The sequence below is a fragment of the Mauremys mutica genome, chromosome 8, assembly GCF_020497125.1.
Source record: "Mauremys mutica isolate MM-2020 ecotype Southern chromosome 8, ASM2049712v1, whole genome shotgun sequence".
In the NCBI taxonomy this organism is placed as follows: Eukaryota; Metazoa; Chordata; order Testudines; family Geoemydidae; genus Mauremys; species Mauremys mutica.
The window spans coordinates 102,595,795-102,614,001 of NC_059079.1; the positions used below are offsets into that span (position 1 = coordinate 102,595,795).

The following is an 18,207-nucleotide window of genomic DNA, read 5'->3' on the forward strand; positions in this document are numbered from 1 at the left end:
GAAAGAGAATCAGGAGGCAGAGTATGACTGTAAATGACCCCAGGTAGCTCTATGAAGACTCATCTTCTCTGGGATAATGAGCTTTACTTCAATGTCCTCAATCAACCAAAGATTTTATTTAGCCATGTAAAATCACTTTAGATCTATCCCACATATGTTGCATTAAACACATCTGCATGTTCCATTAGTCACTGCTTGGGTAGCAAGGATGGTCTAGTTAGGGCAATGGACTTCTCCACTAGCGGCAGACTCAAGAGACCCAGGTTCCCAATCTGCGCCTCAGTTCCCAATCTGTAAAATGAGGATAATGCTTCCCTACTTCAAAGAGATGTGGTCAGGAGAAAAGCCATTAGTGACTGTGAGGTGCCTATGCTATGGCTATCTGAGTACCTAGATAGACACACATTGATTTAAATAGATCTATTATGGATTTTTACCAGCAACCCGAGCAGAATCTGGGTTCCCTTGTAAACGCCTTCAGCAATAGGAACGGATCAGAATGTGTAAAACAGCAAAAAAATAAAGGGGAAACAGGGTAGAGGGGTGAATTTAGCATCCCCTGGGGATGCAAGTTCCCGAGAGATCTCCTCCTCACCTCGTCACACGGGGCTATCCTGTCAATCATGTCTTTCAAATGGCCAATCATCCGCTCTTCCTGAAAATCATAGGGGAACGTTTCTGTCCATTCTGTCAACAACTGTAGGAGTTTAGGCCCAAATTTTCTGATCCGCGCCTGGAACAGAGACAAGATTAATAGATACTGATTGAAAACACATTCAACGAAGTTCTGACACATGCCCGCCGAACTGCGTTTGGGGCCAGATTTTCAACGAAGGCACTTATGGCTGCACCAGCAAAATCTGCTCACATGCAAACAAGTAATCTGGTGCACAAATGACACATTTCTGCATGCAAAATATACAAGTGCCTCTCTGCATGCACAACTGTCTGTTTTACATGCAGATTTATGTATTTTGCACATACAATTGCCTGTTTGTGATTGGATGGACATATTTTGTTGGCGCAACTGTGATACCTTGTTTTAAAAGATCTGAAACATAAATTCCTCCCCCTCTCATACTGCAATCACTTTGCTGAAAAAAAATGGTTGGAAAGAGTTTCTTGAGTCAACAAATAGATGATTCTTTTGCTTCTTTGCTTTCTGGTAAGATATACCACGGAGTGGACACTGTTTGGTAGATGTAGCATAGAGGAAGAAGAGATGTACAACACAGCCAATTTGGTAGCTTTACTGCATCTCTGATTATTGGTAATGCTGTCCACTTCTCATGGAATAAGCCATCAGGAAGGAGGGTTGGGCAAGACAAAGAGAACATGAAACCAGGGCCGGCTCCAGATTTTTTGCTGCCCCAAGCGGCGAAGCGGGAAAAAAAAAAAAAAAAGATAAAGCCGATCGGCGGCACTTCGGCAGCAGCTCAATCGCGCCACTTCATTCTTCTGCAGCAATTCAGCAGTGGATCCTTCGCTCCCTCTCTTCCTCTTCGGTGGCACTTTGGCAGCAGCTCAAAGAGGGAGAGAGGGACCTGCCTCCGGATTGCCGCCGAAGACCCGGATGTGCCGCCCCAGGCACCTGCTTCCTTCGCTGGTGGCTGGAGCCAGCCCTGACACAAACTCATATAATATGGACCTGCAGCCAATTTTGAGCAGGTCTAGATGTATCCGATTATGCGACTGTCAGACAAATTTGGGGATGTAGGTGGGGGAGCATTATCTCAATATATTTTAATGCATGTTGCTTCCAAATTTTTATTTTTCCATAATCCAAGACAACAGGCAGAGCAAATTGCTCTAAACCAGTGATTCTCAACCAGGGGTACGCTTACCCTGGGGGTACATCAACTCATCTAGATATCTGCCTAGTTTTACAACAGGCTACATAAAAAGCACCAGCGAAGTCAGTACAAACTAAATTTTCATACGAACAATGACTTGTTTATACTGCTCTATATACTATACACTGAAATGTAAGTACAATATGCATATTCCAATTGATTTATTTTATAATTGTATGGTAAAAATGAGAACGTCAGCAATTTTTCAGGAATAAGGTGGTGTGGCACTTTTGTATTTTTATGTCTGATTTTGTAAGCATGTCGTTTTTATCTGAGGTGGAACTTGGGGATATGCAAGACAAATCAGACTCTTGAAGGGGGTAGAACAGTCTGGGAAGGTGGAGAGCCACTGCTCTAACCAACAACTGCATTTTTATTTACAGAAAACATGGACCAAAACAAACAGCTTGCGTATGGAGCATGCAGTGGGGAAACGAATGTGCACCCTGTAATCAGGAAAAATTATACAGTTATGCTCAATAGCCTTCTGATTTCTGAAGAAGTTGGTTAAAATGCATATTACAGCTTCCCGCCAACAACAGGTTTCAATGTACCACAGCTCTATAAATAGTCACTGCCAGCTAGCATTAGAAGACACATGCTCAAGTACCAGCAAGTGGCTATTATGGAGAAGGCTCTGGTGGAAACAGCAAGGATTTGGGAGTATTTTTTGGTCCAGTTGGGTAAACTGATGCTTACTAAGGTTATGGACTGAAGGAGAGACATTTGTGCTGGTCACAGGACATGACTCAAGAGAGTGTTTGCTATTGAGGCTGTGTGGGAAAGATGCTCATAAGCAGGTCTTCCCAAAATTTTAAAGCTTAACCCCACCTTAGGGAAATCAAATCAACCGTGACCCCGTTTCCCTGCACCAGGCCTACTTGGCAGATTGGGTAGATAAAGGCAGATTGGGTAGATCTTCATAATATGATACCTCCTCTCTTTTCTTACAAGCTCTGGTGAGCTGTGGAATACTTAATGCTCACATTGAAATGACCGTTAGTGGCACCTGGGCTAGGTGCCACTAACCCAGGCATTTCACATCTCAGAGCCATTGTTTCAGACTTTGCGAACACAGGCAGATATTTCTATTGTGCACACAAGCAGCAGTTTTCATGTGCAAGTCAGGCACTTGGAGAGGTGACTGCTTTTACACATGCAATCAGCTGCCGGTGCAAAAGTGGGTGCACAAACTTGGATGGTGGGGATGAATATTGGGGCCAAAATGTAGCAAAGTGTTCTCAGTTTAATGGTTTCATGCAGTTGCATAAATCTTGAGCTGATATTGAGATTCCCAGTTTGAAAGCAAGAGACAATGATACTGCCAATAATTTTGATCATTCTGGTATTTCAGTAACAATAGTATTGAATGACTGATGCACAGTCTTCTCTGCTCCACCATGCCTGACAGCAACCAAAGTGCCATCTAGGACAAAAAACACCTCCAACATGCTGGGTAAGTCCTCACTGACACGCTCATGAAAGTTGTGATGGAATCTGGCACTGGATGAGTTAATCTTCTCAATTCCAACCTCCTCATAGGCACTGCCAGAGGACGAGTGTGTATGGTAACATACCATATCAGAATCTGCTACAGTTCTCTGGCACAACAGGATGAGCTAAGACGCAAGAACAGCTTGGATTTTCTCATTCTGTTAGCTTCTCACAATCTTACTATTACTTAAACATGGTTCCTTGTGTGCGAGATATAGCGGAGCTCCCCCATCCCGGCTGTATGAATGATCTGTCAGAACAGAGACCGGAAGGTTAATGGGTAGTTGCATGCTATTATGTGGACATCACAGTGACAGGTAAGGAATTGTTACGTGCTGTACCAGAAGCAAGAAAGCAAAAGGCCAGACGTATTAAGTAAAAATGGGAAAGACAGTGGTTTGCTGACATGTGCAATTGACAGTGTGCTGTTTAAATCCTACCTCCTTGCAGCCTGCAGGCTGGATCAGAGCCTTAAAGACGTGAGAAGGGAGATCACCTGGGAAGTCTGAGACGGTGAGGGGCGGGAGAGAAAGGGAGATTAGAAGAGGATTTGGAAGGACTAGCACCTGGAGCTCTGCTCTTGGTTATTGATGGTATTAGTAGAATGCCACTATGTCAGGTTCTCAGGAACAACAATAACCCATATGGGACCAGTAACATTCAAACAGGGAGGAGAGAGAGAAGGACAGATGCATTAAGGACAAAATCAGCAGCGTTTTCCATCAGCCCTAGAGCTCTCTGCTCTTTGCAAATGCCATGAACCTTCCCGTGGTAGAACTGAACTAACCTTATCCAGCACCGGGTCGTCCAGTCGCTGCTGCTCAACGCACTTGTGACAAACTCGGGACAAAAGTTCATGAGGTTCAATGAAGAGTCTTGAACTCAGCAGGAATGTAAAGATATAGGCCTTCTGGGGAAATGAAACAGTCAGTTCTACTTTAAGAGGGCTGTACAGTGTGTAACATTTACCAGAAAATATCATGAATCCATATTTAGATTTTCTCCTTGTCACAAGATAAAGATGTTGCTGATTCCTCAGGTTACAAGTATTTAGTCACTAGAGTCCACTCTCTGCCTTGATTTTACATATAAATACATATCTAGATACAGGCTTTACTTATGGTTGCCCATGGGACATGTGTAGTCTCCCCATTGGCTAAAGTGCAGAAGTTTAAACTGTACTTATTAAATATCTGAACATACACCTTTCTTTCTAACCAGTTACACTCATGAGGGCAAAATTGTCTTCCGTTACCCTGAAGCCAGTCGGATTGCACTGGTGCAAATGAGAAGAGCATATGTCTAAAAGATGCACGGATTTCTGACCTTGACAACAAAATTTATTCTCTCTCTCATAGCCCCATGATCATATATCTGAGCACCTCACAATCTTGAGTGCCTTTATTCTCACATCACCCCTGTGAGGTAGGGCAGTGCAACTATCCCCATTTCACAGATGGGAAACTGAGGGACAGAGACTAAGTGACTAATCCAGGGTCAGACAAGAAGCCTGTAGCAGAGCAGGGAACTGAACTCAGCTCTCCCAAGTCCCACACTAGCACCATAACCACTGGACAATCCTTCCTCCCTTATGTCAGTCTTTATTCCTGTGATTTAAACCCTTCTCCCAACAGCAGCGTGTGCTACCTCCATAACACTCACTTCCAGCTCTGGCCAGCCCAGGCACCCAGACTCATGACAATGATCTGTCACTAGATTTCAGGGCTCGCCCTGTCAGCACTCGGTAAGATTTACTCTAGCAACTTTCCAGATTTGGTTTTAGAGGCCAAACTGTAGGAATGTCATCATCAGCCCTACAAGTCACTGTTGCTGTGGTACGGGCAGATCTGTGAAATAAACGGTTCAATTATTTACAAATATATTTGTACAGTGAGTTTAAAGCACATGCATGAATCTCAAGTGAGAATCCTTGAAATATTGTGCAAAGTTGCTTTGGGTCCACAACCCCCAGGCGGCCTGGGTTACCATCCGGCAGCACCACCGATGTCCTGAACAGCTCATGAAATATTTCACATCGTATTGGGACTGCTAAAAACCCAACCCAAAAACCCTGGTTTAATTGCTTTTCTCATTTTTCAATTAATCTGTTTATGTTCAGGTGATCAGAAACAGAGCAATTGCTAATGTAAGACACTGCCTGTACTGCACTGATAACTTTATAACTGCGCAGAAGTCAGTCACACTCTATGATTCTTCATAATACAAGTCATCCCACTGGGACACATTAGCACTGAAAAATCTTCCAGTCAAATTCTGCCCTCAGTTCCTCTGGGGCTATGCAAATCCACCAAAGTCAATCAGCTGCATTAGTGCAAAAGAGGAGGATTTAGCTTCTTGGATTAGATTCTCAATGCATCAGTGGAGTTACTCTGGATTTACACTGGTGGAAGCAAGATCAGGATAGTCAGATGGGCCATTGGAATGTTGAGCACAATACATCCTAGGTGGCTATTATGAATTGCCATGAACCGGGCTCTATTTTCAATAGGGGAATGCCTCTCACACACACAATCCTGGGCAATTTTAGCAACCGCTGAAGTTCTGCAAATTTACTGCCTGTTCAGGCTTAGAGCTATTTTTTGCTTCAGGCTAGCACTAAACTTCTCCAGGCTGCTCTGTTATTTTTGAGGTGCCCCCCGCTCGGCAGCTCACTAATTCATCAACACCAGAGCTTTACTTCTTGGTGTCTTATTTAAAGCAACAGATTCCGCAACCTGAAGCTCTCTCATGGAAACTTAATCACAGGGCAGTGCAACGGCATTTAAAGCAATGCGTCAATTTGCCAAGCTTTAATTGTAGGCAGCTTTAAATACGCTCTCTTGATTCAAAACCCAGACATTTACATTTCTACATAAAGCGCTGCCCCGAGTCATCAACATTAAACTGTTTACTATACTATGAATTGCTTACTTCAGGGTAGTAATCAGTTGTAGGTATAAGATGTTGGATTAAAGCATCAAGAGATGCTGAGGCAAGGTTTCCATCCTGGAAGATCAGTCCCCCTTGATCATCTTCTTTTGCTGAGTGTAGATGAGGACTGAAGCCACAGGGGGTAAACATACTGGTAGAGCTCAGCGTTTGGGGCATGCCTCCCTGAAACAGAGAGAGATTCATATCAGAGACAGGAGCCATCTGATCTGCTCCCGTAAACTCAAACATCTTCCTGTTTCAAATTAAAACACCCCCAGCACTTAATGAGACTAAGGAGTGTTTCTGTTTACAAAACCAACGTGATTCCTTGGCTGTGAGATGTCCTTATTTACATGCAGCATTGCTTCTTGAGCACATCTGCTTTAGGAAAGTTACTGCTTGAGCACAGAAAACTCAGCTCCAGTTTTAAGAATAGAAGAGGACAGCAACTGCCTAGGGCAAATGACTGAAGAGAGGTCCCAAACTACCTCGAGCCCACCCCAGCAGACAGTAGTGGAGAATGTTTGCAGGAATGTGGCACACCCCTAGGCCCTGTTCCCTGCTTTAGGCCCTGGAGATTCCCATGTAGGAAAGGGGACGCTTGGGCTTGAAACCCAGGACCTCCCAGGAGACAGCTGGAGGCTGGAATTTCCATGCCCAGTGGAGCAGGTGCTGGTGGAGCTATTGCTAACATGCGGAGCAGGAGAAAGGAGAGTTTCACCTGTGGCTTGCTGGATAAGGGTCTTGGGGGAAAAGCTGATGATTCTGTGGCTCTCAGGAGATGAGTGAGTGGATGTGGGGCGAGAGTGAACAGGGAGGAAGGGGCAGCACGTCAGGTGGAGAGAGGTACGGTAGGGATACTCAGGGGAAGAGGTGAGAAGGGAGATGGAGACAGTGTTGGGAGGGGAGGCAGAGGAACAGAGTGTGGGAGCCATAGAAGAAAAGAAGGCAGGAGTACAAAGAAAATAAAAGAAGGAAACAGGGAAATAGAAGGAATAATTGGAATGTGGGAAAGGACCAGAGAAGGCATCAGCATTATTTAGGCCAAGATTTTCAAAACTGGATGCTGGAAATTATGTTTCTAGGTCCACGCTGAGCCACCTAAGTGTCTTAATTTCAAAAGGTGCTCAGCACCCACGGACTTTAACAACAGCTGCTGAGTACTCAGCACATTTGAAAACCAGGCAACTTATTTCGGAGTCTCAATGTGGATTTAAGAGCATAACCTCAGGCTCCCATTGTTGAAAATCCTGGCCTTTGTTCCATTCCGATTCTCTGTGCCGGCTGGTGCTCCAGGGGCATCTCTCCCATTGAGATTTATGGGCTCATTTGATTGTTTATGCTGTTGACCAACTGTTTAGTTTTTGAGTTGATGCAAGCGATACGGTAGATTTTTCCATGTAGGCCTCCAACACACCTCCAAGCAGCCTTGATGACATCGCCCAAGGTGTCACTCTAGCCAGAATGGAAGCAGTAGCATCTAATTTTAAAAAGAGTGCAGATGTCCTTGTTAGTAAGTCTGCAATAGCCCTCCCATAGCAAATAATTGCTACTTTTTGTACACTCTTCAGACACTGTGTATTAAATGGGAAAAGACAGCCAAATCCCATCTGTCATTTCTAACACTCTCCATGTTACGTCTTGTTTCTATGGCAATAATCCCAAGAAAGATTACATGTGCATATAGATCAAGAAATAAATCTCATGGATATGGGCTGTCTGAGCCAGAAATAAAAAAAAGTTAAAAAGCTATAAATTTATATGACACATTCTTGCATCAATGCAAAATACAGAATTCAGGGTTATAATTAATGCAAAGCAATTCCTCACTGTCAGCACCATTTTTATTACCTAATAGAAATGTATTTGGACAGGATACTGCCTGAACCATTGCATCGTTCTAAAGCTAAATAAAAGTGGCATGTACAGTTGTTTTACTTCCTTCTTAAACGTTGGTAAAGAATTAAGCTCTCCTCCCTGTCCTGTTGTGGTGCTCCAATTAATTTTGTGTCTCATTCTGAAACACACTGGCATCCCCCTTTAGGAGCTGGGCTGCTGTAAGATAACAGCATACCAATTGCTACTGCCTAATGCACTTGCTCTTAGCTCAAGTGGCAGAGGTCTGTGTTGCAGTACTGAAGTTCCTGGCCCTCAATTCCTGCTGATGGTTCATGGGAGATGTTGCTACAATTGCTGCAGAGTTTGCATGTGATGAAGGATGACTATACAAAAGACTAACAACTCTAGTGACAAAGTTCTCACATAAAACTTCCTTATTCGTGCTTGAGAAGGTCACTGTCAAGTCAACTTGAGGTTAGGGCACTGACTTAGCTGGTTTCAATGTTTTACAAAACTATACTGCTCTTTCCCTCCTTTTTTAACGTGAGCCTGAAGTATCACTTCATTCACAATATGGAAAAATGAGAACCTCCTTTACAATGAATCTCAGGCAGCATGTGTTTGTGCATTCTATCTAGTTTACGAGCGATGCTTTGGGTGACCTATGCTGTCAGTCATAGTAATGACGGAAACAAAGAGGAAAATGTTGACTGCGGTAAGAAAAAACAGAAAAGACGTGTCTCAGTCTGCTTGCCATGATTGTCTTGAGGTGTTGCAATATTATCCCATTCCTGGAATGTGAAAGTGCAGCAAGCGGATATCAATGTGATCAGATTAGGGCTGTCAACCAATAAAAAAATGAATGGCGATTAATCACACTGTTAAACAACTATAGAATACCATGTATTTAAATATTTTTGGATGTTTTCTACATTTTCAAATATATTGATTTCAATTACAACATGGAATAGTGTACAGTGCTCACTTTATATTTATTTTTATTACCAATATTTGTACTGTGAAAAACAAAAGAAATCGTATTTTTCAATTCACCTAATACAAGTACTGTAGTACAATGTCTGTCATGAAAGTTGAACTTACAAATGTAGAATTATGTCCCAAAAATAACTGCATTCAAAAATAAAACAATGTAGGACTGAGTGGAGTTGTAGACTCTAAAGTCTTACATGGTTTCCTTTTAGAGGGCAGTTATGTAACAAACAAAAATCTACATTTCTAAATTGCATTTTCATGATAAAGAGATTGCACTACAGTACTTGCATGAGGTGAACTAAAAACACTTTCTTTTGTTTATCATTTTTATAGTGCAAATATTTGTAATAATAAATAATAATATAAAGTAAGCAGCATACACTTTGTATTCTGTGTTGTAACAGAAATCAATATATTTGAAAATGTAGAAAAACATCCAAAAATATTTAATACATTTCAATTGGTATTCTATAGTTTAACACTGTGATTAAACCTGTGATTAATCGCGATTACCTTTTTTTATCACGATTAATTTTTTTGAGTTAATCGCGTGAGTTAACTGCGCTGAATTGACAGCCCTAGATAAGATCAATGCTTTCTTTTTAATTGAAACAACTGCTAGTATCACAACAACCCAACCAACAATGTCTTTCCACAAAAGTGCACATTAGTCCACGCAGCTGCTTCTGTGGAGTTTGGATACACTTGGCTGCCTGTGGCAATAGCAACAGAGCCCTGTTTCAGGAAGGCATCCCTATTCAGCAAGACATTTAAGCATGTACTTAACTTTAAGTCAGTGGGACTTAAGCACGGGTTTAAATGCTTTAGTCAACTGAAACTCAACTACGGCAACCAGCGCGTGGCCTTTCCTTTCAGTTCAGGGGGGGTTCTTCAGACCTGGACAGTTCTACGAAGAGACTTACTGAAAGACTGGTGCCCTAATGGTGGAAAATGTGCTGCTAGGCAGTGGATCTGAAACCAGGTCCCAAAAGCCTCAGGCTGAAAGTGTTGCAATAGCAGCACACAGCCTCTGGTGGGAATGATACGGGCAAAATACCTTACGTCTCTTGAGTGACCACCTTGGCTGCTGGGCTCTGGAGAGAATATCCTTGGCAGGTGGTCTTGAGCAAGTGGGAGAAGTCCATACCCCAAAGAAAAGAGAAAGAATCTGATACAGGCTTGCAGCACAAATACCAGCATGCCAACCACTTATGCACGGCATAAGTGGTAGATTTAAGGGAAGAGACATTGAGCTCTGTGCACATTTCTGACCTGTTCAAAAGGTAACACAGGGGAGGGAGGGAAAATGTGACATTGGGTGGCTCTCCATCTTCCTCTTGATCACACAGAAACCTGCTGTAAAGAATACGCTCAGATGACTTAGCTCCATGGTTAGAGAAAAACAAAGCTAGGGAGGAAGAATGGTCCAGTTGGTTGGGCACTAGCTAAGACTTGGAAGACCTGGGCTCAATCCCCTGCTCTGCAATAGACTTCCTGAGAGACCTTGGGCAAGTCACTTAGCCTCTCTGTGCTTCAGTGCCCTACCTGTAAAATGGGGATAATAGCTCTGCCCTGCCTCACACATGTATGGGGAGGTTAAATCCATTCAAGATTGTGAAGCGCTTTGACGAGAAGCGCTGCATAAGGTTTAGGTGACATCATATAACGTGGGACACAATAGGGAAAATTCTCCAGTGCCCCACACCTTGTGCGATCATTTACACCACCGCCAAGGGAATGTAAATCAGAACAGTAGCACTTTGCAGATGTATAAAATGACCACACAAAGGCATGAGGGGAGGGCGGCGATGGATAACCTGGCCCACTGCCACCTGTGTGAATCATGACAACCCTAAACAGCCAGCCCTCTCCTTGTTTATTTTTATACACTTTACCACTAGGTATCTCAGTAACCCCCTGCCACCTGGTAAACAACAGCATAAGCTGTGTCGTGCATGCTTCTTTAGCTTGTTACAATGTTAGGGAGAGGATGTATTCAGAGGATGTATTCGAGGCTTCTCCAATAATGAGATAACAGTTCAGGCAATATCCTGTTCTAATACACTAATATTAGAGAATAAAATGCAGCTTGCGAGAAGTAAAGAATTACACGGCATATAACGTAACACTGAATCCCGTATTTCCATTGTGGAAGAAATGTGGGACCATTTCTGTCTTATATTAATAACTAAAACATGGATTTTTAAATCACATACCTATTCTTCTCCTCCTTTTCCTGTCTCTCTATTCTTTTGACCTTCCTTTCATTAGATTCTTTAGTCTTTTATTGACTATTACATTATAATTCTTTTGTAAGTTCATTTCACTGTATTACATATATTTAAAAAATTAAGCTACCTCAACAGATATAAGAGAATGTCGTCAATATATTGATTTTTAGCTTTCCTCCCCCACCCACCAATCCCAATCAGGACAACTCCATATTCCAATGCTGAGATTTTTATTTTGTGATCCTTCAAAAGTGGCACCTGATGATATAAAGTTACATGTAAAAATTTTGCAATTTTTTACATAAAAATGTATACTAATGACTTGTGCCCGATTAAGGATTGAGCATAAGCCAAAAAAGGCTTTAAGGATTTGAACCACTGAGCTAAAAGAATAGAACCAAATTCCAAATGGTGCTGAGCAAAGAAGCCTGCTACAAATTCTGCATATGGCAAGAATGGGAACAGGAATTTTCCACCCCGGTCCCGACTTCCCCAAAAGTCCAAGCAGAAGCCGTGCAGCAAGCTTTCTGGGAGAGCAGTGGCAGTTTCAGAACAGCAACATCTCTTGCACAGATTATTCCTGCTCATCTATGGGCATTTTGTGCGCAGAGCCACCGCAGACTGGAATGGTGGCCCCTGTTAACCAGAGGGATCAAACAGCTTACCCCGGGTAAGTCTTTGGCAGAGCAGACAGTGGAGAACAGACTTTCTTGCTAGTAGGCCTGTGCTTCAACTTGTTACACTACCTAACCTCAGAAACAAGAGAGAGACAGTGGGCCGAATCTGACTTTGTGTCTGTATTTTGTCCTTGCAGTCCAGGTAGCTATCTGGCCTCTATTCCTGCAGGTTCTTAGCACCTTCCCAAAACATTATGGCTGGGAAGTATTTATAGGATTTACCTCACTTTACAGGGAGAGCACTAAGACACTGAAAATTCTGATGCTCTCAGCACCGTCACATAACTACCCTCATACTAATCCCGTAACCAGCGCACATACAGACCGTCTGTACTAAATGCAGGTTAACCTTGCCGAGATCATCATTAAAGGCTTTGTGTTAGAGCAGGAGAGTGAGAGGAACTTCACGCGTGCATCCGTTTTCTTACCAACCCTGCTAACAAGGGTACTAATGGTTATGAGCTTTTTATATTATGTGGACGCAAAGAGCCAGATTTTCAACAGACTTTAGGCAGTGCTCAAGCTGGTTAGGCGCCTAACTCCTACTGATTTCAAATCGAAGCTGATTGGGTGCCTTTGAAAAATCTCGGCACCTCTCGGTGCCTAAACACGTTTAAAAAAATCCGGCCCCAAAAGCCCCAACCTAGGGAGCGGAGCAGAGCTCAGATTAACGAAGAGGTTGCCAAACCTTTTCATAGCTTGAGCCACTGTAAATAGCAAGAATGCCTCCCCTGCCATTGCCATTCTACACACAGTCCCAGAGCATTGTTATAAGGGTAGGACACACTCCTGTGCTGGCCAGAAACTGCCACTTGATTTCCTGGCACCAGTCACATGACGCAAGGCCAAATTCCAAATGCAAATAAATACCCTGCCCATGTCTACTGACTCCAGTAGCTGCTGTTACAGCAGTCCCTGTGGCAAGGACAGCTATTGCTTACCAGGGAAGGTAACACGAGGGAAGCAGATAATGTATTTCCAGCTGGCTTTGACACGTTAAGTGTTGTATCCTTTTATCAAAAGTTAATCAGCACCATTAACTTTTGATCTTCATTTCATCTCCCCTTCTCAGCTGTCCTCTCTCGCTCTCTCTGAGAGGAAAACAAGGAGAGCCAGCCACATGTGAGCAGCCATCTCTTACCATGGGCTGCACTTTGAGTTAAAGGGTTTGCTCTCTCGTAAGAGTGCCAGGGGCTGAAAGATGGAATCTTCCACGCCAGCTGGCCAGGCTGGCTATGCTCTTGGGCTAAGAATAACTACTGAGCATAGGCTGCTGCTTCTCTGTGCATGGGGTTTAGCCCAGTGGATTCATGAAGCGCATAGATCTGCTATGGAGATCTCTGGACACTGCAGAGATCCCTGTGTAAAGTCACCATAAATCTTTTTTCCATCTATTTTATTATTATTTGTATTACACTAACACCTAGATCGGATGCTAGGTGATGTACACTGTACAGACACACTGTAAGGGACTGAGCTCACAGTCCAAATAGACAAGACAAAGACTGGGATAGGAATCAGGCACGAAGAGACTGTGCCACAGATAGAAAGAGACCCGAAGTCTTCTGACTGCCAGTCCAGGGCCCTATTTATGAGGCCACAGTGTCTTTCTAGGGACTGAGTTACATTTGAGATCAGTGCCTGAGTGGCTTGGAGATGACTGTCTCCATCATTGCTTTTGTCTACATGAGTTGTGGTTTGGCATTCTACATTTGAACCAGGTGGAAACAATTTTGGATGTAGAATATGGCATGTCACTTCGGCTTATGTTGTCAAAAACTTCCATTACTTTTAACTCTGCAGACAGTTTCAAGGCAAAAACCTGTGCCAGGATTTTTATGCCATTGATAAATGCATTACTTGGCATGAAGATTCCTCCTCACTGCTGGCTGAAGGAGAAACATCTTTAAAAAGCAGCCCAAGCTGGTTTTGATTAGATAAATGTGCCTATTTCGGAGAAGCCACGCTGGGGGGCTGTAGGTATCAGATGAATACACTGGTATTTTCATCCTGGATTTATAGTCACTTTCTCTCCAATGCCTCACAACTGTTTGGGATTAGCTTGGTGTTTATTGTGAGGGCCTATCATAAACATTAGAAAAATCTGCTACACTGCTAATCTATTTTTCCCCTGTTACACTGAGAAGTAGCAAGGGAGTCCGTGGGGCTGGTATTTCCCTATACAAGAGGGTTGGAATAAAGCTGCTTTTGCTTTTCCCACTGATAGCTAAGCTAAAATTTGTTAAAGCTTTATCTCGTCTTGACAGCGTTCACCCTTCTGTATCTTCCTGTACCTTGTATTTCCTTCTTGCCACTTCTTTCCTTGCTGCCCTCCTTCCATAAAAATACAACTTGCTCTTCTCCAGCAGTAGATTTCTGGCTACCATTGCTTCTCTCAATACAACATGCTCTTGTCCAAAGCCCTATATATGAGTTACTGCTGAGTGCAAAACAGCCGCTGTTTACGTGTGTGGTCACTGCCCTGACACCATCAATTTGTTATGTATTTTTGGAATACGAAAAGCCTTGTGTGAAAACCACATGCTAGCTGATCTCTTTTTGACTAATGGGCAGTTAGTTACCTCTCACTGAGTCAGGGTATACTTCTGCATTGTCTCGGCAAAGCTAAAATAAAGCAAGTCTTGGTGCCACAATGTCGAATATGAGCTGTGAGAGCCAAATATTTTTGTTTTTAATAAAAGCAATGGTTTTAGAACGTGGTGGTACATTTAGATTTTCTAACACAGTCTTTCCTTGGGTAAATTCTCTATGGGAACAGGGGTTTGTTTGCGTAGGGACTGAATGAAAGTTAAGAAAGGACCTCAGGATTTGGCCAAAGTTACTGTGTCGTATCATATAGTTGCATGTAGTAGATATCCATACTAGGAGGGTCCTTCTTATTAAAAAGAGATGAGAAAAACTGGAAAAATTCTGCTTCAGATCTCAGTGTCAATGACAAAGTCCAGCAAACTCCAGGCCTCAGATGCAACTGTCCAATTCCTCGTCCTCAGAGCCTGCTTCTCCAGCAGGCAGAGCTTTGCACTGGTGCCATGCTTTGATCATGTTTGCGTCTCAATGCATACTTCATCAAGTCACTTGCAATGCACCTGGCATTTTAATATAGCGTGTCTGCCAGACAAGACTTAGGCATGGCCAATAGTTAAAAATTAGATTGACCTAGCTACATCACTCAGGGCTGTGAAAAATTCCACATCCTGTGCAACGCCCACTAACCCCCACAGTAGATGCAGCTAGGTTGATGGCAAGCTGAATTAACTACATTGACAGAAAACCCCTTCCATTTCTGCTATGGCACTACAGCAGCATAGCTATGCCACTGTAACGTAGACATACTCTTAGTATCAGGATTGGGCACAGCAGACTAATGGGCAGTTTCAGGCGGGATCAGGTCTCCGTGTTAAGACAGATCCATATAATGGAAGTGGAAGGATGCAGCAGCATGCGTGTTCTGGAGAAATTCACCATCTGGCAAAACGCTGAATATGAAATAAAGGAATCACAGAATCATAGAAGATTAGGGTTGGAAGAGACTGCAGGAGTTCATCTAGTCCAACCCCCTGCTCAAAGCAGGACCAACACCTGCTAAATCATCCCAGCCAGGACTTTGTCAAGCCGGATCTTAAAAACCTGTAAGGATGGAGATCCCACCACCTCCCTAGGTAACCTATTCCAGTGCTTCGCCACCCTCCTAGTGAAATAGTGTTTCCTAATATCCAACCTAGACCTCCCCCAATGCATCTTGAGACCATTGCTCCTTGTTCTGTCATCTGCCACCACTGAGAGGAGCCAAGCTCCATCCTCTTTGGAACCCCCCTTCAGGTAGTTGAAGGCTGCTATCAAATCCCCCCTCACTCTTCTCTTCTGCAGACTAAACAAGGCCAGTTCCCTCAGCCTCTCCTCATAAGTCACGTGCCCCAGTCCCCTGATCATTTTTGTTGCCCTCCGTTGGACTCTCTCCAATTTGTCCACATCCTTTCTGTAGTGGGGGGCCCAAAACTGGATGCAATACTCCAGATGTGGCCTCACCAGTGGCGAATAGAGGGGAATAATCACTTCCCTCTATCTGCTGTCAATGCTCCTACTAATGCAGCCCAGTATGCCATTAGCCTTCTTGGCAAAAAGGGCACACTGCTGACTCATATCCAGCTTCTCATCCACTGTAATCCCCAGGTCCTTTTCTGCAGAACTGCTGCTTAGCCAGTCGGTCCCGAGTCTGTAGCAGTGCATGGGATTCTTCCATCCTAAGTGCAGGACTCTGCACTTGTCCTTGTTGAACCTCATCAGATTTCTTTTGGCCCAATCCTTCAATTTGTCTAGGTCACTCTGGACCCTATCCCTACCCTCCAGCACATCTACCTCTCCCCCCAGCTTAGTGTCATCCGCGAACTTGCTGAGGGTGCAATCTATCCCATCATCCAGATCATTAATAAAGTTGTTGAACAAAGCCAGCCCCAGGACCAATCCCTGGGGCACTCCACTTGATACCAGCTGCCAACTAGAGATTGAGCCGTTGATCACTACCCGTTGTGCCCAAAATCTAGCCAGGTTTCTATCCACCTTATAGTCCATTCATCCAATCCATACTTTTTTAACCTGCTGGCAGGAATACTGTGAGAGACTGTATCAAAAGCTTTGCTAAAGTCAAGATATATCATGTCCACCGCTTTCCCCATATCCACAGAGCCAGTTATCTCAGCATAGAAGGCAATCAAGTTGGTCAGGCATGACTTGCCCTTGGTGAATCCATGTTGACTGTTCCTGATCACCTTTCTCTCCTCCAAGTGCTTCAAAATGGTTTCCTTGAAGACCTGCTTCATGATTATTCCAGGGACTGAGGTGAGACTGACCGGTCTGTAGTTCCCCGAGTTCTCCTTCTTCCCTTTTTTAAAGGTGGGCACTATATTTGCCTTTTTTCCAATTGTCCAGGACCTCCCCCGATCCCCACGAGTTTTCAAAGATAATGGCCAATGACTCTGCAATCACATCAGCCTGTTAAGGAACAGATTGAGAGAGGAATGGAAGAATAATGACCTTGAGGTTGACACACTGGGCTGTGATTCAGAAGATTTGGGCTCCACTTCCACGATCTCCCACAGATTTCCTTTGTGACCTTGAGCAAGTCACTTAGGGTATGTCTTCACTACCCGCTGGATCGGTGGGCAGCGATCAATCCAGCGGGGATCAATTTATTGTGTCTAGTTTAGACGCGATAAATCGACCCCCCGAGTGCTCTCCTGTCGACTCCTGTACTCCAGCTCAGCAAGAGGCGCAGGCAGAATCGACGGGGAAGCGGCAGTAGTCGACTCACCGTGGTGAAGACAACACAGTAAGTCGATCTAAGTACATCAACTTCAGGTATGTTATTCACATAGATGAAGTTGCATAACTTAGATCAATTCCCCCACCCCCAGTGTAGACCAGGGCTTAAACTCTCCATGCTTCAGTTCCCCATCTGCAAAGTGAGGATAACAACACTACCTTTCTCCTACTTTCTTTATCTGTTGTAAACTCTTCAGGACAAGGACTGTGTCTCGCTCTGGGTTTCAACAGCACCTAGCACAACGGCGCCTGATCTCAGCTGAGGTCGCCAGTCGCTACCATAGTACAAGTAATGAATAACAACAGTAGATTCACTGGGACCCTTAATACGTGAGGCTGGTTTCTTGTACATACATTTTCCACACTAGTTTCATGCATTTTTAAGCTATTCACCTTAGCACAGAAAGACCGTTTAGAAAGATAATTCCAATCCCTCTTCTTTTTTGCCAGGAGGGGAGCTGAAGAAGGGGGAAAATGATCAGCAGTGTTGAAGGAAAGAGAGTCATATTGTACTAACTGTTTCGGCTTGCCTGGGCCGTGGTTATAAATGGCTTCTCAGCAAGTGTGGGTGGTGTTAAGAACATTATTATGTATTTGATGCTGATGTAATTAGGAAGCTGGTGGCAGATGTTGCTTCCTTTTCACCTTTTCAACAAGCTATAAAATATTCAATTTACAGACCGTGATGCAGTAAAATGGCACAAAATTCAACCTGTCAATCCCAATAATGCCAGGAATGATTAAGTGAGCAATATACTGAAACTATACAATTTACAAATGCACAGGAATCACAAGTGATGAGTGTGGGGCAAACCACAAGGGGAAACTGACATTCTGTTCTATTTCTCC

At 43.6% G+C, this 18,207-nt stretch overlaps 1 protein-coding gene across 1 annotated transcript in view; it reads right to left on the bottom strand.

Annotated features, from left to right (window-relative positions):
* RASGEF1C (RasGEF domain family member 1C) overlaps positions 1 to 6,455 on the bottom strand; it is a 50,669-nt gene extending 44,214 nt beyond the window's left edge. The window contains exons 1-3 of the mRNA XM_045026735.1: positions 6,279 to 6,455; positions 4,135 to 4,257; positions 596 to 733 (exon numbers count right to left, since the gene is read on the bottom strand). Of these exons, the coding sequence (XP_044882670.1) occupies positions 596 to 733; positions 4,135 to 4,257; positions 6,279 to 6,455 (438 nt within the window). The remainder of the gene's footprint in view (positions 1 to 595; positions 734 to 4,134; positions 4,258 to 6,278) is intronic.
* Between the last annotated feature and the right edge of the window lie 11,752 nt (positions 6,456 to 18,207).